Raw genomic sequence first — 24,815 nt, 5'->3', positions numbered from 1 at the left:
AAAAGAAAGTTTTTGGAGCATGTATATGTATTGGATCTAATTATTTTTGATCATGGAAGTATTGAGTCTACTGAAGGCAGTCCATCCATACAAAGCAGGTTGAGTCTGCCACTATCTCTTCGTAGTGGATACCCATTCTGCATCAGAGAGTAATGGTCTCTTCCAGGTAAGGTTGTCTTCCTTAATTAAATTTTGTTTCTCAAATCCTTGACATATCTAATTATCTATTCTCTTAGTTGTTTTAGGGGAAAGTCTTACTCCTTGAGTTTGGTGAGGTAAATATGATAAGCTATGGTTTTATTTGTTTGCAGTATTCTTTTACAGTGCTATGTAAAATAAATTTAAATGAGTTATGCTTTTTATTTTTTATCATTTTTTGAATTAATTGATTTCTTGATGAGATAATGGCTACTTGAGCTTAAAGACTGCTTTTTAAAAAATGCCTGTATCCCTTGAGATTTGTATGGGTTTATTCTGTAGGTCCTTTTGTTCTTTTGACTATTCAAATTGAAATGACTTGGAAAACAATACACTTGCCTCAGGCCTCAAAGATGTGTAGGGCCTAGGTTCCAGGTTCCTAACCTTTATTCTGTCATGGACATTTTTGAAAGTATGATGAAGTGGATGGACTGTCAATATTTTTAAATGCTTAAATTAAAATATGTAAGATTACAAAGGAAATCAGTTATATTGAATTATTTTTATAAAATAGATTTTCAAAAGTTCATGGTCCACAGTTTAAAAAAAAAAAAAACCTGTTGTCATTGAAACATTAAACTTTACGTTTGTTTTTGAAAAAAGATTTGAGAGAGATCATTTTATGGCAACATTTTCTTAGATTCTTCAGAGTCTTCATCATTTCTTGTTTCCATTTTCTTTTAACATAGTTTAGGTGAAGTCTGGGGAAAGAAGTTCATGTTCTTAAAACCTCCAAAATAGATATATTGGGAATGGATGACTATATAGATAAATTGACAGAGAACATTTAAGTACCTATTGTGTGTCAAGCAGTCATTGCTAGGAAGTTCATTGTAATGATGGAAGATAACATATATATAGGGATTGGAAATGGGGGTGGGATCTAGATAATCTAGAGTGGAGGAAACCTGGGTAGCCTATACTCTTCCTAAAAATAGTGGGCTAAGCAGGAAATCGCAAATCAGAGGAGGCATCTTTAAGGCCAGAATGATTTATACAGAGATTAGGAAAATCAAGAGTGAAGCTGGAAAAGAAAGGGGAAAAGTAGAATTTATATAAGAAAATAAGCTGAACATTAATTTCTGAAACTTTTAAATCTGAGAGTTTATTATTTTGTATTATTGCAAAATCTCTTGAAGTTATTTTCTCTGTGGTAGAATAATCACTTCAATAGTAAAGTGAGATTCTAATCTCTTTATGATAATAGGATAATAATTATTGGTAGGGCAGCTAAATAGATGACTAAACTCCATGGCTTCTCTTCTTACATGGGAATGGATATGAGTTCCTAGGTTATTTCTATTGAGGAAGCTGGAGCAGGGACAGGGGAAGAGAGTGTCAGAATAATCAGACTTAATTGTCCTTTCTTTGAGAACATCAAGACTTTGTCTTCCCAGCATTTGTCTGGAAACAATTTATAAAATGAAAATAGTATCCTCATATTGAAATACTCAAGTATTTGTTCAGCACCAGAAGAAATGAAAGAATCATGTGTTCACCTGGCAAAATGATGAATTTTCTCTTTTGAAGATACGGTAGTAGCAATTATCTTTTTAGATCACTGTTTTAACCCAAAGTTGCTATGTTGGGAAAGCATGAAAACATACTGGGTTAGTGAAAATCAAGGAGGATGTAACAAGGTAGAATAGAGAATAGAACACTGGGTCTAGAGCAAGGACGACCTGAATTCAAATGCAGCTTGAAGACTGTTACTAAATGTGTAACCTCGGTTGAGCAACTCACCCTCTGTTTGCCTCAGTTTCTTAGATGGTAAAATTAAAAATAATTATGCACCTATCTCTCAGACTGCTTGTGTAGTTCATATAAGATCTTTGTAAAGTACTTCACACAGTACTGACAGATAGTGTAAATGTGATAGGTACTATATAAATGCTGTGCTGTTGATGATGATGATGGATGCATAGTCCCTTTTTAAAGAATGAATAGACTTTTTGCCATCTGATGCAAGATCATATTTAGTATCTTCATCAGGTATATCAGATGCCCTGGGTTGTTACATTAAATCTTCTTAGTAGTGCATTTAGCACTCTGATAAAATAAGTAATGCGTGGCATTTTAATTTTTTGTTCTTTGTGAAATTAATAGACCTCTTTTGAGAATTAAACCAGGCAAGCTTTGCCTCATTAGGTTGATACTATAACCAACTCAACTGTCATGTCCACAAGGTTGTGCCTTACACAACCAAATAAAATCTCACAGAATCATATAAAAGTAAATTAAAATAATTTTAGCTAACTTATTTTTATTCAATATACAAACCTATCTTTGAAAGGCTAAACCATTCCAGTGATATGTTAAACTTAACCTGACAAAGAAGAACAATATTTCAGTTAATTCACAGTCACCTCCTAATGATAATACTTGGAGAAGACACTTGACCTTCTTGGACTTAAACTTCCTCTCTGGACTAGTTATTTTAATCTCTATCATATAATAATAACTTATTATTACTGAAAATGAAATTCATTCTGTCTCTACCAATTTTAATTTGATCTCCAGTTGGCTAGTTATGCTTAACCTGGGAAAAATATGGAGAACATGAATCCCAAACTTCTTAATCTGCAGGTTTTTAATTGTCACATGGAAACATTTCCTGTAGTGTCATTTTATCCCACCAAGCAGAAAAACCAGATTTCTTCAAGTTTGATTCAGGGTGGCTTTAAAAACAACAACAAAAAAAGAGAATTTTCTATGCATTTTTAAAAACTTTACCAAATTGTTAAAATCATTATTGGGAAAACAAGGACTGTTCAACATTTTCATAGTATCTAATAGAGATTGTTATAAATAAATAGAGTTAACAGCAAATGTTGAATTTTACTTTGGTTAAAAGCATCACTACTTAGATGTGAGGATAGAAACATATTTATTCTTCCAAGTAATGGAACCATATCTGAAGTATAATTTTATTCTGTCTTATTTTCCCCTGGCAATAGGGATTGTTTACAGCATAACATTATAAATAAACGATTTAAAAACAATTATATGAACTATAATTCTATAAAATAAAAATGATCAGGAATTTTAAGAATCAAAAGGGTTAAGAACTATGCATTTGTTAACTGTAGCTTTTTTAGATTCTTGACTAATTTGTCCTATCTAAATATGCCATTTATCCTTCCAGCAGATGGTTGTGATTTTTAGGCTAAGTTTCTTCAGCCCAGAAACGAAAAGGACTTTTAATGAATGTCATTATTTTCAGAAGTCAGAAGAATTTAATTTTTTAAATTTTTTTGCCTTAAATTGCATTTATTATGAAATTTCACATGAAATGGACCACAGGAGTGGGAAGAAAGTAAAAACTGCTCCTGATATGTTTGGGGAATCTGAATAGTATTTTTTACTTGTGAAGCTTTTGGTGTTAGTTTTATATCTCTGTACTATCAATGAAACTTCTGGGAGTAAATGCACTTTGTTTGAATATACTGCCATTTGCCTTCCTATTTAATAAATGTAAAAGACTATTTAAAGTGATACATCTTTTCTCTCTTTTTTAAAAATTCAGTTTATGGACTTTTATGTATACTTCTGACAACTAATTGTACTATATTAACTGATTTTGTGATAATAGATAAAGCTTTCAGATGGAATGCTTATTACATCTGCATTTTATTTTTAGATAAATGTTTAACATAATTGATTTAAAGCTTGAAGGAACCTTAGTAATCTAGTTCAGCCTCTCATTTTACAGGTGAACCTAACATTTATACAGTGCTGTATAAAGTAGTAAACTACTTACCTTCTCATTTAGACCTTGTAACTGTCTTGTAAAATAGGTACTAGAGATATTGTCCCCATTTTATAAATGAAGAAATTGATCTGACAGATTAGTTAATTAATTTTTTGAACTATATTTCAGAGGGGAAAATCAAACCTAGGATTCTCCTTATAAGTGTACAACTCCATCCACTATCACACATAGCTTCCATGTAGCATATAAGTTACTCAAAGTTTAAAAAAAAAAAAAAGGGTACCAAAAGTTATTTTGGTACTTATCATCTTTAATAGGTAGCAAATATTGACCTGTATAATGCAAATACTACTTCTCTTTCTATACCTGTTACCAGTTTAAAGTTTCTATTTTTCTTCATGAAATATATTTATTTCTGAAGTTTAAATCGGCTTTAATAGTATTTAAATTTTTTTCATTTCTCTCAACAGAGAGATATCCAACACAGAACTGTAAGAGACGATTTTGCTGGATGACATTTTTCTACATTTTAACAGGCACAACAAGCAAAATTCTCAGTATTTACTTTTAATGGAAGAAATGTGCTACAATGTGGTTAAATACATTTTTCAGGAAACACTGAAACCGTAGCATGAAAATTTTAAAAGATTACCTAATGTGAAGGAAATTGTATTTCAGTGCCTTTTCTGCATTTAAATAATTTTGAGTACTAGAGCAATAATTTCTTACCCTTCTTAAAGGTATTGTAAGGCTGTTGAGTGAAAAACTTTTTCCAGAGGTTCTAAATTAAATTCTGAATTTGTAGTTGATTCATGTCATGGAATATTTGTTTGCTTAAGTATCTATAAAAAAAGTACTTATGCCAATATAGTAATGATTTCAAAGACATTTTATGCCTACCTATCCAAGTTATTATACTTAAGAAAAAGTTTTATTGCTAACCCATAATTTTGGCAAATTTATGGGAAAACATGTTCAAGAATTTCACAGAATGGCTAGCTTGTTGTAACTTGCATCATTGGAGGGAACTCCCAAAATGATGAAATCCAGTATCCATAATTTATCAGTGTCACCCTCTCATTTTCGATATTGACAGGCTTTTTTGCATTTGTTCTCTGTTTTTATTTAGCCATGAGAACAAAAGTACTCACATTTCACTCATTAAAACCTAATTGCCAAATCAAAGGAAACTACTTTAGAATATTCAGTAATTTGTGCTGTTGTTCTAATTTATTTGAAGTTTATATGTACAGTAATTTACACAGCTGATTTATGTCCATTCAGTGTGTTTAGCATTGGACTCTTTATATTAATCTCATCCACATTAGATTATTAGCTTCTTTAACTTCCTCATATTAAAAAAACAAAACAAAACTCAATGTAGTATAGTGTGTACTATTGGCATTTATTCAAGAATATATGAATATAAGTACTTTATAGAAAGTATCAGATGTGTTTATGCTTCTCATTACAGACAGAGATCCCTATAGTCTTATTAGTATAGTATGTACCGGCTTTGGTTGGCCACTGAGTCCCTAGTTCTTGCCTATGATTTGGAGAACCAGAAGACTATCCCAGTTTGGTTTTCTCTAACCTCAGAATGTGTGAATGAGGAAGGAAGTTCAAATGGGATTCTACATTTATTGGGCACGTTTAACTATTTTTGACTAATGAAATGATGGTCATACATTTTCCCTTTTGGGGAATGTTGCAGTTTTATCCACTTGACAGTATACTAAAAGAATGCCTATTCCGCTCTTCATCCACTTCCCATTCATGGCACTTTTACTATAGAGGTAATAGAAGGGGAGGATACATTCTATTCATTTCAATAAGCATTTATTAAGCACCAGCATTGTTCATAGCACTGAGAAAACAAAGTCAAAATCAAACTATGATAGCCTTCTAAGAGGATATATTTTAAAAAGCAATAATCTAGACTAAGGTAGTTTTCAGACTTACAACTGTCAAAATGGGACATCTATATAACGAGAATTTTTCAGAGTGAAATCACATTTCAAGTAAGGTCTTTTTAAAATGAATAAGTCTAATGTCACATGTAATAGAATAAATTATTCTAATTATCATTTAAAGTTTTGCTTCATGAAATTTTTGCAGATTACTGTTAGAAAAATAAATCCATAAAGTTAAGATAAATTTGCATAACTGTCTTGGCATAAGTGGAAAAATATATTTGCTCAGGCTTATACAGCTAGTTACCTTGAGACAAAATTCAAACAAAACTGTTCCTGCTTGTAGCCCCCAACACTCTTTCAGATATATCACATGGCCCAATTTAATTGAAAGCATTACTTGTACTGTTCAGTCTTTTTCCATAGATTAGATGAAATTTCAAAATCAGGATATTTAACTCAAATTTAGATCTTATGGATAATTTGATAAAGTTTTTTGAGTATACTATTTTAGAATGATTGTTTTCACCAAAAAACAACAACCAGATTTACCCATGAAATATTGAACATATTATTTTCTTTGACTTAAATAGAATAGGCTTAGTACTGTATAACTTCTGGAAATTTACTTAAGCCATTTACCTTAAGTTTCCTATTCTGTAAAATAGGGTAACAATAGCTTCTATGTCCCCAGGGTTAGCACTTTATAAACATCAACTATATTAATAACAGAGTAGATATTTTGGATATTTTAGATATTTCAGTGAAAACATGAAATGTTTATTTTTTTTTTAAAGTTTTCAACTAGATCAAAATAAGAAGCTTAAAGTGAGCTCTGCAGATTATTTTGGTTTTACACTGTATTATACAGATAAATTTTTCTTTCATTGTCAAATGATTTTTCAATTTTAAATAAGTTACTTTAAAGGAAGAAAAAAAATTTCCCTTCTGCATTTGCAAACTTTTGTGAAAGCAGCTTCACTGGTCCTTGAATTCGAGGTTTGAAGTGACTTTGATCTGTTACCTGGGATAATTTTATTTAAAATATTTTTAGCAAGCATATATTTCTTATACAGTTTACCCTTAATCTTTTTTTTTTAACCTTTAATCTTAGTTGCTGTTTTAGAAGTTTGACTTCTGAATAAACAAAATTGTGTCAAATCTGTGACTTATTTTTGTATTGAGTAATAAAAATATTGAGAAATTAAATTGAAAGTATTAAGAAATAAAAATAAATTAAATTAAGTGATCTGTTTTTGTTTAACTTATAATTTTCCCAAAAGGTTACTGAAATGTGGTATTTCAAATAGGATAATATGTTTAAGCTATAATAATTATTGAAAATATTTGTAAGAAACTTGAAGGCCTAAAAAATATTAGCTGCTATTATTGTTGTGTGTGTTCTAGATTAGAGCGACTTTTTTTTTTTTTTTTTTTTTTTAATATGCTGAGGCAATTAGGGTTAAATGATTTGTCCAGGGTCACACAGCTAGGAAGTGTTAAGTATCTGAGGCCATATTTGAACTCAGGTCTCCTGACTTTGGGGTTGGTGCTCTATCCACTGCACTGCATAGTTGCCCCAAGAACAGGGATTCTTAAACTTTTCCCACTTGTAACCCTCCCTTTTTTTTTTTTCCCAAGAAATTTTTGTGTGACTCTGGGTGTATATTATATAAAATTGCTATAGAGATCAAACATTTACTTATAATATACTGATAATAATTTATTTTGTGATTTCTACATTCAGTTATGAGACTCCACATGGAGTGAATCACAGTTTAAAGAAGCTAGACTCTAGATGATAATGTTTTTTTTGATGAAAAACTCTTAATTTTCTTGGGAGAGGAGAGATAATGTTGCATAGAGAGATAGATATGTTACATCTTGAATTGAGAAAGTAGGTACAAATGCTGACCTTGGCTATATTAACTCTGCTCTCTCTAAGCTTCATTCTCCCCATTTGTACCTATCTGTCAAGGTTGATGAGAAACCCAAAGCAAGAATATTTTGTAAAATATAATGCTCAAACATTAAAGGGCTACAAATATGTCAGCTGAAATTAGGAAAAGCAGCATAATGCAGTGAAAGGACTACGGGCCATTGAGAAGAAACATGGGTTTAAATCCTGCTTCTAAAATTATATGGCCACGAGCATATCACTTGACCTCTTAAATCCCCAATATCTTCATCTGTAAAATGGGACTAATAATACTAGTTGTTTACCTCTCAGAATAGATATGAAAATGCATACAGAATGTGCTGCGTAGGGACATTTTTTATTATCTATATTGCTTCTCAAATAATGGCCATACTTTGAGATCACTTTTTCCTTTAGCATAGATAGTGCAATGTTTTCTTAAGCTGAGGGTTTTGCCATGCTTATCCCATCTGCTCTATTATTCTTGAAAGTTTCTCATACCAAGAGTTGGTATTGAACTCTAGAACTGATATTGGTTACTTATATGTTTTGGGATTTTATTTTATGATGAAAAAATTTGTAGTGTTGAGTTTTTGAAGATTGTAATTAATGAGCTAGTTTTGAGGATGCTTAAACTTGGTAGCAAAACTATTTGCCAGATCTTCTCATTTAAAAGTATCTTGGGAGAGTAGATAGAGAGCTGTTCTTAGGAGTGGGGAAGAAGGGAAGACTTGATTTGAAATCCTGTGTTCCATATACTGGTGGTGGAGCTCTAGTCAAGTCACTCAAGTTCTAAGATTGATTTCTAAGACTTTGTTACAGAAAAGTTGTGATACTACATTGGTAGATAATGATAATAGAAGGTAATGAAAGGTTCTTCCCTAGAGCTCCCTATAATGGTGAAATTATAGCTCTACCTTTTTTTTAAAATTCCCTCACTTAAATCTCAACTCTTCAGCCTACTATTGGGATAGTAAAATAAATCAAAGTCAACACTTTTTAAAAAATCATTTTTTCTACACACACACACACACACACACACACAGACAACTGAAGGATAACCTGTGCATTACAAATGGTAGCTGGTAAAAATACGTAGTTCATAATTAATTGAAGGACAAAGAAGTTTTAAAAAGTAAAGCAAAAGTTTTGTTTTTTACCCAGAATTTAAGCTTATGCCAAAGGTCTAATATTGATATTAAGGAGTTGTAGTAAAATAACACCATTTCTTCCAAACAAATTCAAGATATACCCTCAAGATATAACCCTGGCACAACTCAAGGTGAAATAGCTCTCAGTAAGCAGTACTGGCTACTTTGGGACTATCTTCTGGGGAACTTGGTCATGCCATTAAAATAACTATCGCCTTTTAGCCATCTAATTTATTGAGGTTTAAGTAGTTGTTCAAAACTGGTTTTGTATAATGCCAATCAAAGTAGTATTTTAATACTTACTTAATTTATTCCACTTTCTATAACACTGTTAACAAGCCTTCCCTACCTGTTCACTTGCTTTGTTTCAGTAATAATGTTCTGATGTAGTAGTGTTTGGGAGTCCAAACTTGTAGGGGAAAAATAAAACTCACTTTGTCTGCATAGCTTCATTGTCTGTCTGTCTCTTTCTCTCTCTGTCTCTCTGTGTGTGTGTCTCTATGTGTCTGTCTCTGTCTCTCTTTCTCTCTCTCTTTCTCACACACCCACACACACACACACGCACACACCCTCTATTCCCTACACCCTTACCCCTCCAATAAGTGTAAGACTTCTAGTAGGTAAAAGTAAATGGTCAGAAATGAATCAATTTAATTTTAATTTTTGTTTCCTAGAGTTGCAGTACTTGATTCTATCCAGTTGAGGGCAGTTGTTAGCTAGTTAATATAATTTAAATTTTCTATTAGTTAAGATCAAGTTATTCTTATTCTCCTCCCTTATGTCCACTGAAACTTAAAAGTTGTGGACTTTTCCTCCTTTATATAACACAATGTATATATCACACATGTGCTTTGTTATCTGTTTTTTTTTTCTCCTTAGTTTTTTCTGTACTAATTTTTTGCAAATATAAAAAGTAATTTTAAATCAGAACTGCTTTTTTAGTATGACCTGATCTCAGGGAAATGAGTGATGAAAAGGCTTTTATTCCCAATTTTAATTTTGCCACTTTGAGGATTCAGTTTCATATATATATATATATATATATATATATATATATATATGTATAAATGCTTGTCAAAGTTTTTTTTTTTAAAGGAATTTTATAATACATCATTGAAAATTAAAATCATTCTCGAGAGCTTGGAAAAATCTTGCAGTATATGATCAAGTAGCCATATTTGTTACATCATTATGTAGTTGCAAAGGAACCTGCCATAAAATATCAATTAATAAAAGAATCTGTTATTTACTATTTCATTTGAGTTTGAGAACAACCTTTGGAGGGTAGGAGCTATTATCTCCATTTTAGAGAGGAAGAAAGCTGAGTTGATAACTGTTAAGTGATTGATTGGCTCGCTATTAAGCTTCTAAAGCAGGACTGGTACTCACTACTAATGTAATTGTCAGCATCAACTGAATGAACCAGATTTAAGTCAAAAAAGATAATCTCACTTGCATTTAGGGAATGTCCAGAAATGTAATTGGGGGGAGGAGGGGAGGTTGTCTTAGAAGATGGGATACTTGTCTCTGAGCAACATCAAGTCAAGGCTGAGAATATTAAGAGGGTAATTTTTGTTTCAGTGCAAATTGGAATAGTTGATTATACATCTAAAACTGGAAAGGATGGAAAATATATTTTACTGACAAGAAAACAAGAGTTCCAACAAGGTGGGAGGACTTTACCAAGATAGAACAGGTAGCAAGTAGCAGATGGGATATTTGAAACTCAAGCTTCTACTACTCTTCCACTTTCATACTTCCCTGATTTGATATATAGTCACATTGGTTGGGTGCAATGTAAACATGCATCTTTTGTAGTATTGTTATTTCTAGAGATGGAGGGGAAAGCATTGACTTTAGAAATTTGGTTTGAACCCCAGTTCTAACCAGACATATGTTTTCAGGTCATATTTCACCTGAATCTTAGTTTCTTCATCTGTAATATGAAAGGTCTTTAAAACTCTTTGAGTTTAGAGGCTAGTTTTTATCACCTTGGGCAAGCCATTTAACCCTGTTTTCTTATCATTTTTCTCATGAATAAAATGAGCCAGAGAAGGAAATGACAAACCACTACATTATCTCTTCTAAAAAAACCTAAAATGGAGTCATGAGTTGTACACAACTGAGCAGCAACAACAAAAAACAACACGTTTTATCTGTATTAAGTATGTTTTAATGGAATTTTTTTCCCCCTAAATAGCATGAATGAGGTGTTAACAGCTGGTGGGTACAGAGCTAGACAGCATAAGGAAGATCTGAGTTTAAAATCATACCACAGATACTTATTATTAATGTGAACTTGGGTAAATTATTTAATCTCTTGGCCTTAGTTTCCTCATAGATAAAAATGATGGAATTTGTTAGTACCTACCCCACAGATTTTTTGTGAGAATCAAATGAGATAACATTTATTGTGCTTTGCTTATTATAAGTGCTTATAAAATTGGTATATATGGGGGCAGCTAGTTGGTGCAGTGGATGGAGCACTGGCCCTCCAGAAGTCAGGAGGACCTGAGTTCAAATGTGACCTCAGACACTTAACACTTCCTGGTTGTGTTACCCTGGGCAAGTTACTTAACCCCAATTGCCTCAGCAAAACAAAACAAAACAACAACAAAAAAAAAACAAACAAAACAAAACAAATTGCTATATGAAGAGAGAGTATGTAAATATCAAATTTTCATACTCATTGGAGTAGGTTCAGTATCATGCCCTAAAATTTAGATAATGGTTTTCATTATGAACTTTCATCTAAATTAACCTGATCAATTGACACATTAATATAAATATATAGTTTGCATATCTATGTATATACAAACATCTATTCACATGGATGTATATATACACATATATATTACTTTACATTATAATGCTCTGTATTTTATGAAGTTCTTTCATAACAATCCTGTGACATTAGTATGATGAGAGGCTTAGGTCAAATTACTTATTCACAATTTTAAGAGCACCTAAATGCTGGTGCTCAGAGTGGAACCCAGCCCCTTTAACACTAAATCTAGCTTTCTTCCTACTAGCCTACAGAATTTCTGCATCTGTGTGTGTTCATACGAGTAGGATCATTGATTTAGAGCTAGAAGGAGTCTTGGAGGTCATTCAGTTTTGTTTTTTGTTTTTTGTTTTTTTTTTCATATTGCAGTTGAAAAAACTCGAGGTCAAAAAGATGTGAAATGCTTTGCTTCGTATTCCCAGATATAAAGCGCCAGGGCCAGGATTCAAATTCAGGTCCCCTGACTTCATTCAAATCCACCATCCACTGTGCTGCTTCAGTTAGTGCACCTCTGATTAGTTTTTAAAGTGTTCTTTAAATGTTTTTCAGTTTTAGTATAATTCGGTTTCCAGATGTTGGCAAAGAAAGATCTTAAATTTTCTAAGAAAAACTCTGGTTCATAGTTGTCATGTTAGAAGGTGGACGTTGCAATTTAGTATAGCTTTCTGTGCATGTGCTTTACTGACTTTGCATGGGAGGTCTACCAGCTGTTTGACTGGCAGGAGCAGACTGCTTTCATTTCAGTCGTTTATAATTCCTGGCTATTCTAGGATAGTTTGCACTTTACCAAGCAGCAGACAGGTCAGGACATTAGGAGGAGAAGTTTGAAAGACATAAGCAGCAGGCTTTGGGTTCTTAACTTTTATTTTCATTTCAAGAAATATTTTTATTTGGTTACTACTGGACCTAGCAATGTACCAGAGTTATATATAAAGTGATCAACAACTATCAGTTTTTTAAAATGTCAAAACTAGGAAAAACTACTATAAACAATGGCTTGGTTCCTGTTGATCTCAAAAATCCAAAAGAGCCTCTACCTCACCAAACTGTGATGAAGATTTTTAGCATTAGCATCATTGCCCAGGGCCTTCCCTTCTGCCGGAGACGGGTAAGTCTGGAAAGGTTGTAAAATATCATCATGTAATGAGTATTTAAAAAGAAAACATGCAAAAATTGGTTTAGCACACCATTACAGAATTTTGAAAATCAGAGTACTTATGTGTTTGAAATCATGTCAAATCATTCTATAATGTTTAGATTATTTCATAGTTGGGGTGAGAGGGAGAGAGTATAATGATCCATGTTTTTTTGGAGGTGTCTATATTTGTTTTTATGTGGTAAGGATCATGAAACTGCACTAACTGCTAATTGTACATTTTGAAATCTTAAGAAGTAAATACAAAAAAAGAAAAATTATTCAGTTTTCTCATTCTTTTGGTAGGGGAAAAATAAGAATATTAAATGCTATATTTTTGCACATGGGAAGTACAGTTTTGGTACCTAAAAAGATTTTCTAGGAACCAAATATTTGGAACTGTGTACATTAAATTCAAGAATTGAAAAAAAATAATAGAATTAATAGAATTTAGAATTAATAGAATTTTTTTTTTTTTTTTTTTTGCTGTTGTAGAAAATAAAAATAGTATGTTATTCTGTGGAAGTTGTGATATAGTTTATATATAGACAATTCTGAACTGTTAAAGTAACTGCAGAATTGGATTTATGCTATTTTGTTAGTAACCCTCATATTATTATTTGTGTCTTTGAAGCTATGATTTTTAAAAGCGATATAACAACTTAATAATTATTTTTTTGGAATCATAACTAGTATGGCAATTTTATTTTCATCTTAGCTTTTTACCATCAGAGCTTTCTGTGGTATAAGTTATTAGGCCCCAAATATACTTAATCAGTAAAATTTTCAACAAGAGAGCTTAGCTGGGTAGAATTGATGTAGATGTTTGACTATAATAATTCCAAGTTCTGATCCTTTTTGTATTTAGAAATAAAACAAACTCCTAAGAATCCTTTTTCTGTTCTAATAAATTCTTTCTTCAGTTTTGCATATTTCCCTTAAGTCTATATACACTTACATACATACATATACACACATAGTATGTGTTAAGAAGTATAGTGTTGTGTTTTTGTTTTTGTTTTTTACCTTTTTCCAACCTTGTTTTGCCTTGTGGGAACCATATTAAAACAAAGTTAAAATATTTTATACATATAGTTTGAAACATTTTAAATGGATTCAGATATTACAACTTGCCACATTCCCCATTCTGGTATTGCTATGTTTCTCTGAAGAAGTTGTTATTCTTTCTTTCTTGCTTATTCTAACAGAAGTTATTGCTATGGAGTTATTAATATACTATGTCTATTAATGTATTAATATGTTATCATGTCAATATGTTATTAATATACTATAATATATTAATATATAAGAAGTTATTAATATACTGTGTCTACTAAATGAGTACCACTGTTGTATTTTAAGTATGAAAGCTTCTCATAAGTTTCAGATCATAATAAATTTATCAGTTTAAAAATTTATACTGTGTAAAACTCACAGAATTATCATGCCAAATTAAGAAAATAAAAGATTGTTTTCTAGAATTGAAATTCCAGCAAATTTGTTTTTCTTTTTCCTTGGTAAATATATTTTTTAAAGGCTATATGATATATTTCATTATTATGTAAGTTTTCTGACCTCCTAAATTTGGGTGTGTTTGGTGCATTTATTAAAATATTCTTGAAAGTTTTTGATGAGATAGCATTGTTGCCTCTGAATGTATAATACTTGTTAGTGCTGTCTCTTTAAAAAGCTCCACAAATCAACCTTTCATGCTATACCTTTTTAACTAAGTTTAGAAGATGAGATTTAAACTTTTTTTTAGGATTCAGAAATTGTTTTAGTGAGAACTAACTTTGTAATTCTAAGTATTTATACAAAGGTATTGCTGCTGAAGGGTCCCATTTAACTTTTCTTAATACTATATAGATGATAATCTTGTTTTAGCAATATTATTGAGCTAATATAAATAATAAAACTGACATTTGAATGTGTAGAATATACTTTTCGTTTGCTTCCCAATTGATTAATGCCTACTGTGTTATTTAAAATCTGTGAGTATTAGCATTACAGGGGGCAGTATGCTAATATTATTTAGTTATGTCTTTGCTTCTGGTTATATCAGACTGTTCATTGTTGAATGACTTTCTTTTGTTCAAGTTTTTTTTTTTTTTTTTTTCCCTTAAACTCTTTAAATGAAAAAAAAAAAACCTCAAATGTATATATTCTATTTTTCTTAGTTTACTATAAATGCTCTCAGTATACAAAACATTACCATCTATAATTTGGAGGGTGTTTCGAGAGTAATATTATGTAGGGTGCTGTTGTTAAATTAGTATGATAAATTTAAACACTAAAGTTTCTTAAGATTGAATTGTCTTGGACTATAACATATGTTAGTGTGTTCTTTAATAGTTTAAATCAAACAATATTTGAAATGACTAGTGTAAAGGTTAATGCTATGACATTTAAAAAAATACACCAGACTATAACAACTACAGTCTTAATTATTTTCACTTCGAAAAATAATTTCATGAAATTTATAATCTTAGTGTCATGATAAATTGATAGTATAATATGTAGGTGTATACTCAGCATGTTTCTTAGTGCTAATTTATTATTAGTGCTAATTTTAGTAGTATTTTCTTTTTTAAAAGTAAAACTATATTTTTACTTCATATTTTCCTTAAGTATTCTGAATAATATATTAAAATGTATAATTAAATATTGATGTTGAATAAAAATTGGTAAATACCGATTATTCTCTCTCTATATATTTGAAGTAAAGAAATAGCCAACTGCCATAGTTTATAGATGAATATTGCCCTTTAGTGTTTCATATGCCCTTGGACATGAATCATGTACTAAATGCGTAGTAGAGGCATCAGCATCATTTCCTGCCAACGTGAGGAGGATGGCCAAGGAAGGTGGGTGGGGCATACTGATCCCTCAGCACAGGGGCTTGGAGTTTATTGGACCCTTCATTGTGTTGTCTGAGCTGGCCAAAGAAGGAAATATGTGAATAAAATAATAATTGATAGTTTAAAGACAATTTTAAAAGCCTTATATTATGTGAAATACACACACACACACACACACACACACTGTTTATCATAAGACATTCCCTAAGCTATAGAGATATAACTTTTAAATAGCCCAGTAAAAGCTGTGGACTGGCTAATATCTAGAGACATACACATACATGAAACTTCCTTAAACATAGTATAATTAAATATATATATATATATATATTCTTTAAGGATGTACGAGGTTGAGGATACCATATTAAACACAGGAGATTAAAAAAAAAAATCTGTTCTGAATCATTTCTGAAAGTGACTGCATTATATAAGGAAGAAATAACATCCAGTGGAATAATGGAGTATAGGGAGAAGATGAGAGTGTGAGAATGTGAGTTGTCACTTCAGAGATTGGCAGGTAGTGAAGGAAGGCTTAATAGAAGAGCAGCAAATCTGTCCTTGGACTCTGATTCCAACTTCAGCCTGCCCATGTCCCTTATAAAGGGAGTCCCCAACTAGAAAATGTGAGAATAAATAAAATATGAACTGACAGTGGGGGGTTGAGGGCAGACCAGTGGAACCTAATATAGGAAGGAAAGTAGTAGTACAAGGTAAAGTCGGAAAGGGAGGTTGGTGCAGGGATAAAGTGTCTCAAATAGCAGAATCAATTATTTATACTTCCTGAGGCCATGGGTAATCAATGAGCCTTGAATTGGGAATTATTTTGAGCAGAATAATGCATTAGGAAGATTAGTGAGTGGTGATGGGGGAAATGGATCCTCTCCATGCTTTTCTGCCTGAACCCAACTTCTACCTCATGTCTATAGGCTCAAGTGCTAACTCTGGGAACTTGGACCTCTGAGTCACTACACCACTTCCTGGCCATCTTTCTGCCATATCCTATTTGAAGACAGCAAATAATTAAACAAGGAAGCAAATAAATAAATAAATGGAATTGCCATTTCTGGGGGGAAAAATGTGTCTCAGTCAGTTGTCAAATTGCTAATCCCTTTGAGTTACCTCTTTAGAACATTCCTCCTTGGCCACTTTGTCGTTATATATGTTGTCCTCTTGTTTAAGACTATAATCAGCTTGACATCATGGACTATCTTGGCTTACTTTTCCCCAGTCTTTAGCACAATGTCCTGGTACATATTAAGCATATAAATGCCTTTTGATTCATTCATTCATTATTCAATCAATCAGTCTAGAGGAAATAAAATGGAGTAAGTGCTACCAGTTAGAAAGATATCATAGTGATCTAGGAAAAAAAAAAGGTAATGAGGGAGGCACAGAACAGAAATGATTGTACTAGAAAGCGAAAGAACATTATGGTTGTGAGATGTTGTGGGTGGAATTGGTAACTGCCAACAATTTTTGATGGCAGGTAGAGGAATGAAGTCCCTCTTCTATGCCATTTCATATAAATATAGACCTTCAAGCCAGTTGCCAAGCTGTCTTTGAGTTAATGGTTCTCCTTGGTGGCTCACTTAGGGAACCAAACCAGGAACTACTATCTCTCTATCTTCCTTGGCTCATATGGCTCTTCCTGTCCTCCATATTCGTCCCCTACTCCCAGGCTTTTATTTCTCATAAAGAATTATTTATGAACATCTTTTCAATTCTTGTCTAGATATTTCAGAAACCTTCATTCCTCTCCCACTTATAAATCCAAACAAAAAGATTATAATTGGTAAATAGTGCTAGTAACATACTGGTATGGGAAAAAAACAACAAACTCATAAAGGCAGGGGAATCAGGGCAGGGCTGCTTATTTATTTATTTGTTTGTTTTAAGCTTTTAAAAAACATTTTGAATTATAAATTGTTTTCCTCCTTCTCCCCCCTTACCTGAGATGGCAAGTAACACGATGTCAATTATAGATGTGAAATCATGTAAAGCTTATTTCTGTATCTTTTTAAAAGCAATAAAAATAAAGTGAGAAAATTATACTTCACTTTGTTCTCATTCTCTGTCTCTGTCTCTCTGTCTCTCTCTCTCTCTCTCTCTCTCTCTCTCTGGAGGTGGATAGAATTTTTTCATCGTCAGTCCTTTGGAATTGTCTTGAGTCATTGTGATCAGAATAGTCAACAGAGTTTTAAGTTTTGAAACAAAATTAAGTATAAAAATAATTGATGTCATCAATTCAGCATTTTTTATTCAAACTGACAAACATATACAACACACTTAATATGTAAAATGTGCTGCAAATATAAAGACAGAAACAAAACAGTCTCTACCATTTTGGAACTTATGTTCCACTTCTAAAATCTCTGAAATTACCCAAAAGTTAATCTTGACACAAGTCTTATCTCCTTGTTTTCCTTTATAAAACAATGTTTTCCCTCATGCATCAACATTCAAAATTAATAAAAACTCTTGTATGCTGATTTTTCTTGATTACTTTTATACAATAATTTGCAGTTATTTTCATTAATGTTTCAGATGCTCTGCAGTTAAATAGCTCAAGAATCTAGTTGGTACTATAGTTTAATTTTCTCTTGGAGAGTATAGTCTAACCTTCAAAGAATTGACTTAGAAATGATATTTTGGAACAAAACCTCTACATATATATGTATATTGATTTGAAGTTTCCTGTGAACATTATACGCTTAGAAAATTATCTCCTGTGATGGGTAAAATTTCAAGTTTATGTAAACTGCAGATGTCTTAAAACTTGTGCCCAGTTGGGAGATCTTAGTGGTCATAAAGGAATATATATATTTTTTAAGGTTGTATTATCTTACCCAGCCTTATACTATGCTCTCCCAGTTTTATTACACCTGAGTTAATACTTCTTAGCAAAAATATTTAGATAGATTTAGACTTGCAAAGGATACTAGAATCAATCAGGTCCAACCTCTTCATTTTATAGGTGAAAAAATCAAGATGTGGAATTGAATGACTTACCCCAAATCACGAAGGCAGAATTTGAATCGAAAACTTCCTGACTCATAAAGCAGTATCATATCTACTTTGTTATGCAGTTATGAATAGAGAAGCACAATTAGAACTTTAATATAAAAAAATTGGAAACATTTTGATTAAGATTTAAATTAAGATACTTTTAAAAATTCTAGTATCACAGTGGAATTGTGATTTTTGATGCATTTTATGTTCATTATTAAAAAACAGTTTGCTTTGATGACATTGAAGGGAGTTACGTTTAAAAATCCCCTAATTATTATTTATTTTGTCCTGATTCTGAGATATTTAAATGCATTGTGCTTTTATGACTTAAAAATTTGTGTGCATATTTTTACTTTGAAAATATCTTAAGCTAATTGACTTTCTCTAGTGCTTTGACTTATGTTTCTTTAGGATTTGTCCAATATTTTAGCGTTTAACTAATCAGCTCATTGTGACCCAATTCTGCAGAAGGACTAAAAGGATTTGGCCATTTTTCAGAAAGCAACTGGTCTAGTTACAATCTTTTTAAAGTTCAGTAGGTACTGTAATAGATCCAAGAGTGCATACACTGTGGCCTAATGGAGAGTCAAGAGTCAGGGAGACTTGTTTCAAGTTCTCCCTCTGACATATAATAGCTCAATGGCACTGGCACTTTATTTAATTTCTCAGTGTTCCAAGGTATTCTTGTATACTTCAGAATTCCAGAGGACTCTAGTGATCTACATTGGTGAAGGGAATTTTTATACTAGGAGTTCCCTTCAACAGTTTTGCCTCTCCAAAGTTAGTCTTGACATGGAAAGTCAACCATCAGTATTTCTGGTGAAATAAATTATGTATAGGGAGTTACTATTTGCATATTCCCTAAATCCCTTGGAAGAGAATAGATGGAGGCATAAAATTTACAGCAAAAGCAATCTCTTGATGATGTTCAAGAAAAGAATAATGTTATTGGTTTTTAGGAATGAAAGATTCTATCGCAAAATTTTATGTTTTGCATTTTCTCATCTTTATATGATTGTCTAATATGATCATGTAAAGAGAGGAGCGTAATTTGGAAGATTTTTAATCAGAGTATTACTGTTTAGTAAAGTCCCTTTAAAAAATAACTTTGTTTCTTTAAGGGAAACCAACTACTTGAACTGAAACAGTTCTCTGCATATCTTTATTATTTGTCATGAAACAACTAAAATGTTGGGATAGGCTGATTCTTTCATTATTCCTTTAAGTTTTATACTTTAATCTCTATTTTCATAGTCTTATTGTTTACTGAACTTATGCATTTGGGAGTGTTTAGTGCATTGTATGTGCGGTTCAAATGTAAGCCTTTCCCTAAGCATGTTGCTATTAATAAACAGCACCATAAGATTACTTCTCACATTAACTGCAGCAGCTGACCGGAATGCTGGCATATTTCTTAGAGCACCACTGCATTCTATCTTAACATTTTTATCATAGCTATGTCATATAAGAAGAGTCCATGTCTTAACATTTTTTTTGGTTTTGTAGATACTGCTATATTGTCAACTTTATTGCTATTTATTTGCCACTTTATAGCATTGAAAATTGTCACATATTAAAGTGTACATTTATATATATATATATATATATATATATATATATATATATACATTTTTCAATTAAAACTATCAACACAGATTCTTTTCCTGTGTTTTGTTTTGCCTTCTTTCAGTAGAATTCAATAAATATTGTCTTCTATTTACTGGGTTCTTCTTCTCTTCCCTCCTTCTTCCTACCTCCTGTGCTCCGTAATCTTTTACTTATACCTGGATAAGCTACCATAGACCATCTTGTATGGCTTCCTAATTTTACAGAAAAAGAAACTAAGGCACTGAAGTGAATTATGCAGTTTTGCATAATTAGTGATGGACACGACTTGTTTTTGTGTATGTGTATCATTCTATGATTTAAAAGGAATGAGATGCTTAGTAGGTAAGTGTCAGAATGAGGTGTTGGGTGGAACTGCGTCATCATAACACAGACTATAGTTGTCATTTTTTGTTTTTTGGTGGTGAAACATCCAGAAACAAATTGTGTACTTTAGCACTAGAACTAGATGAGTTTAACCATTTTTGTGTTAAGGACTTCTTTGGTAATCTGCTGAAGCCCATGGTCTTCTTCTCAGAATGTCTTTAAATACATAAAATAAAATACTTAGGATTATAAAAGAAAATGATTATTGAAATATTTATTAAAATAATTTTTTAGAATGAGTTCATGAACCCCAGGTAAAGAATCTCTCCCTTAGAGCACGCCTAAATTCCAATGGAATTAAAAGTTATAAGGTTCAGGCTAAGAATGTCTGTGCAAATCAACACCAGGTGGCAGCAGCAGCTTCTACTTTGCCTGCTACCTGTTAATCCAGACAGCACAGAAATGTCAGGAATGAGATGAGAGTCATTGTCACATTCCAAAACTTTATCTTGACCCTGATTAGAGGCCTATATTAATGACTGTTTCAGCTTCACATAGTGATTGCTCTACTGGATAGATTAGTACAATTTAAGCACATAAAACCTTCTTAATATAGGAGACATGAGGCCATCTACTTGAACATCAACTTAGAACAAAGGGACTTAAATAATTAAAAAAAAAAAATAAGGCTTTTGTTGATAATTTAGCCTGAGTAAAATAATTTTTTTCTTAAGAAACTGAATCTCGTATTGATTAGTTTTATAAAACTGCTCCTCCTACCCCTTGCCTTTAATTTTTTTTTTTTTTTAAATAAGTTATCTCTTTAGAGAGAGGAGGGCTGTATTTGGAAAGGAAGGTATTAGAGAATCAGAGAAGATGCTAAAAATTAAAATATACAGAAATTTTATTAGAGAAGCTTTAGGTTCACTTAAATGTTACTTGTATTGTATTCTAAACCAACCTGACTTTACAGTTGTATGATTCTGAAAGTCAGTTAATCTCTGTGAAGCCCAGTTTGCCCATTTGTAATATAAGGCAATAATAGCATTCATTTTATAAGATTATGAAAATCAGTTGAGGTCATAGATGTAAAGTTTTATATATTTCAAGTTATTGTTATAATAGAAATCTGAGAACTGATTGCCATTCTTGGATTTGTAATTTGGATTGACAAGCATTTCCCATTACCTCTGAGAGATTTGGATCTGTTTCCAATCTGAGAAAGGAGGTAAAACAAGTCAGTCCTGAGGATTCTTAAAAGTACACATAGTCTTTTGAGATACACACTAAGGGGAAAGAATGGGGGCTTCAAGAATTGAGCTGCTTCAAAAGAGGCAAGATAGCATCCCTATAATGAGATGGACTGGAAAGAATTGGACTACAAAGGTATGTATGGGCAAACTGAAGGGATGAAAATAAAAGGAATTTTGAGCAGCAGTGAAGGAAGGGAAAGAGGGGAGCCCCTATGGAGAAAGACAAATGCTATATTTTTGTTGAAAATTGAAACATTAAAGTTTTTTAAGTCCTTAAGACATTTCTACATATATGAAATACTGACTATTGAATATGGTCCTCTTTGTGAGGTAGAATTTGTGAAATTTTAAAATTTCCCTATGAAGGACTTTTGTTTAATTCATTTCAGATTCATATATTAATGATGTCTCTTGACTTATTATTAAAACAGAGGTCACAACTATTCTTATGTGCAAACCAAGAAGAATTTACGAATTTGCCAATCTGCTTTGAACGTCAGCTTTTAGTTGTTGTTGTTGTTGTTGTTGTTGTTTGTGTATGTGTGTGTACACATTGAAGATTTCTGAGTAGAGGAATCAGTTTTAGGCAGCTGTTTGGAAAATAGATTGGAAAGAGAAAATAGGAAGGGGTCTATTGCAACAATACAGGAAATTCTGAATAATATAGTTGGTGAGATTTCCTCAAGATCATATAAGTAGTCAAACATCTTTGGAAACCTAAGGGAAAGTGGGTGTAGTAGTCAGGAAACTTTGTACTATGTAATAAATCAGAAAATTAGTTACATTGTTATGGATACTAAAGTTAAATATAATAATAATGATAACTAACACTTATGTAGTACTTAATATATTATAGGCCCTGTGCTAAGTGCTTTATAATTATTATCTCATTTGATCCTCACAACAAGGTGCTGTTATTACTCACATTTTACAGATGAGGAAACAGACCCATTGAAATTGTGACTTTCTAGTTAGTATTTGAGTTTGGATTTGAACTCAGATCTTCATGCCTTCAGGCTAGATTGCACCATCATTTACTTATATAATGTATAGCTGTCCCATTAATAAAAAACTACATGGAAATGTATCTAGTTTTGCCCACTATGTGCTGACAACATAATTTTTTTTTTTTTTTTTGAGAATTTTAAGTGCTCGCTAGTTTTTTTTTCCATCAATACATCTTACTCCTTGCCATGTTTTCTTTGATCTAATGGCCTGGTCTTATTGTTCCAAGATAGCTCATCTGTATTCATGAGTATATCATGTTTGTGTGTTTATATGTATGTACACATATCTACTTAAAGGCATATACATGTTTAAGTGTGTAGAATAAAAAGATGGACACTAAAGAGATGCCCATCAACTAGAATGGTCATATTGTGGTATATTAATGTAATGGAATATTATTGTGCCATTAAAAATGATGAGAAGGGACAATTTCAGAGGAACTCAATCAAAAAACATTTGTTAAGCACCGATCACCTGCTGGGGGCTGTGCTAAGTGTTGGGGATTCAAAAAAATAGGCTAAAGATAGTCCCTGTTCTTAGGAGCTTGCAGTTGATTGGGAGAGACAGCAGATAAACATATACAAAGCAAACTATATAAAGGATGAATAGGAAATTTTTAACAGAGAAGGAACTGGAATTAAGAGGGCCTGGAGAAAGCTTCCTGTAGAAGGTGGGATTTTAATTGGGACTTAAAGGAAACCAGGACGACGAGTAATCTTAGTGGAGGAGGGAGAGTGTTCCAGGAATGGGGACAGCCTGACAAGTGCCGGAGGTTGAGAAATGGCGTGTCTCGTTCATGGAACAGCTAGGAGGCTTTGGGTCAAAGATTACTTGTATGAATTGATGATACAGGGTGAAGTGAGCAGAACTGGAATAATGTATGTGGTAACAATGTTGTAATGGCAACAACTTTGATGAACTTAAGAATGCTGAACAGCTCAATGACCAGTCATGATTCCAGAAGACTGATGATGAACTCTGCTGCCCACCTCCTGACAGTCACCTCCTGTGACTGAGGACACACAAAGAGCATGGACACGGGCAGTGTGGGAATTCTGAAGTGAGGTTAGGGATTCCGAACCTCTCTGGTATTGTGTTCACCACCAGTCCTTCCCCCATTGGCAGTCTGTTGAAGTCTCTGGATCCCTTCTCAGAATTATTCTTAGAATAATGTTTTTACATGCATCAAACAAAAACCATACAGGATTACAAAGGGAAGCAATTATATTGAAATAGTTAACACATTTTTTTTTTTTTTAGTTCATAAATCCTATGTTATGAACACCCTCAAATAGATCATCAGCAAGTATAAAAGTTACTTAGATAGTTGTAAATTATTTAATTAATCTCCTAAAAACTCTTTAGTTTTTTCCTGTCACAGCCCCAATTAAAAAAGGATGAAATTTAATTTTAGGAACTTTTTCCTCTGTAATTTTTTTAAATTTGTATTGTCTTCCTTGCAAAAACTCTCTACTCTAGCCAGATTTGTTTATTTGGTTTGCCAGAAACATGCTTTGGCCTTCCTATCTTTTCTGTCTTTTTTGTTCAGTTGTCCCTCCTTAGAATGCCTTCCCTTCACTTTACCTAGCCAAATTATGCTACTTCCTTAAGGCCCAACTGCCTTACCTCCAAACTACTGTGTTACCTTCTTTGCCTCCTTCTCTTCCCTCCTTTCTCCGTCCCCTCCTTCCCCCACTCATTTTGTTGCTGATCATCTCCTATCTTATGTTGTTGTTTACATGCTCTGGCTATATCAAAAGCTCTTTGAGAGTTGGGCTATTCATGTGATTTTTCTTAGATTTGGAATTCAGTACTGAGTTGTATGAAACATTTATTAAACAGCAGGAAATTTATCTTGAAGTTTCAAAAGAAAATTTCAGTAAGAATAGGGATCTTTTTTTTTTTTTTGAATATTTTCAAACTATTTCTTCAAGTGTGAATCT

General features: G+C 32.3%; 1 protein-coding gene across 2 annotated transcripts in view; it reads left to right on the top strand.

The window, feature by feature from the left end:
- The window catches only part of FBXW7 (F-box and WD repeat domain containing 7), a 109,458-nt gene that overhangs the window by 19,974 nt on the left and 64,669 nt on the right, over positions 1-24,815 (top strand). Inside the window, exon 1 of one of the 2 annotated variants that reach the window (XM_023505938.2) lies at positions 12,027-12,785. The exons of the other annotated variant lie outside the window; for it this stretch is intronic. Coding sequence (XP_023361706.1) covers positions 12,639-12,785 — 147 coding nt within the window. The 5' untranslated portion in view covers positions 12,027-12,638. Of the gene's footprint in view, positions 1-12,026; positions 12,786-24,815 lie in introns of those variants that run through there. 2 annotated transcript variants of the gene reach the window in all.

The sequence above is a fragment of the Sarcophilus harrisii genome, chromosome 6 (assembly GCF_902635505.1).
Source record: "Sarcophilus harrisii chromosome 6, mSarHar1.11, whole genome shotgun sequence".
In the NCBI taxonomy this organism is placed as follows: domain Eukaryota; kingdom Metazoa; phylum Chordata; class Mammalia; order Dasyuromorphia; family Dasyuridae; genus Sarcophilus; species Sarcophilus harrisii.
This window is presented reverse-complemented; position numbering and strand designations above follow the sequence as displayed.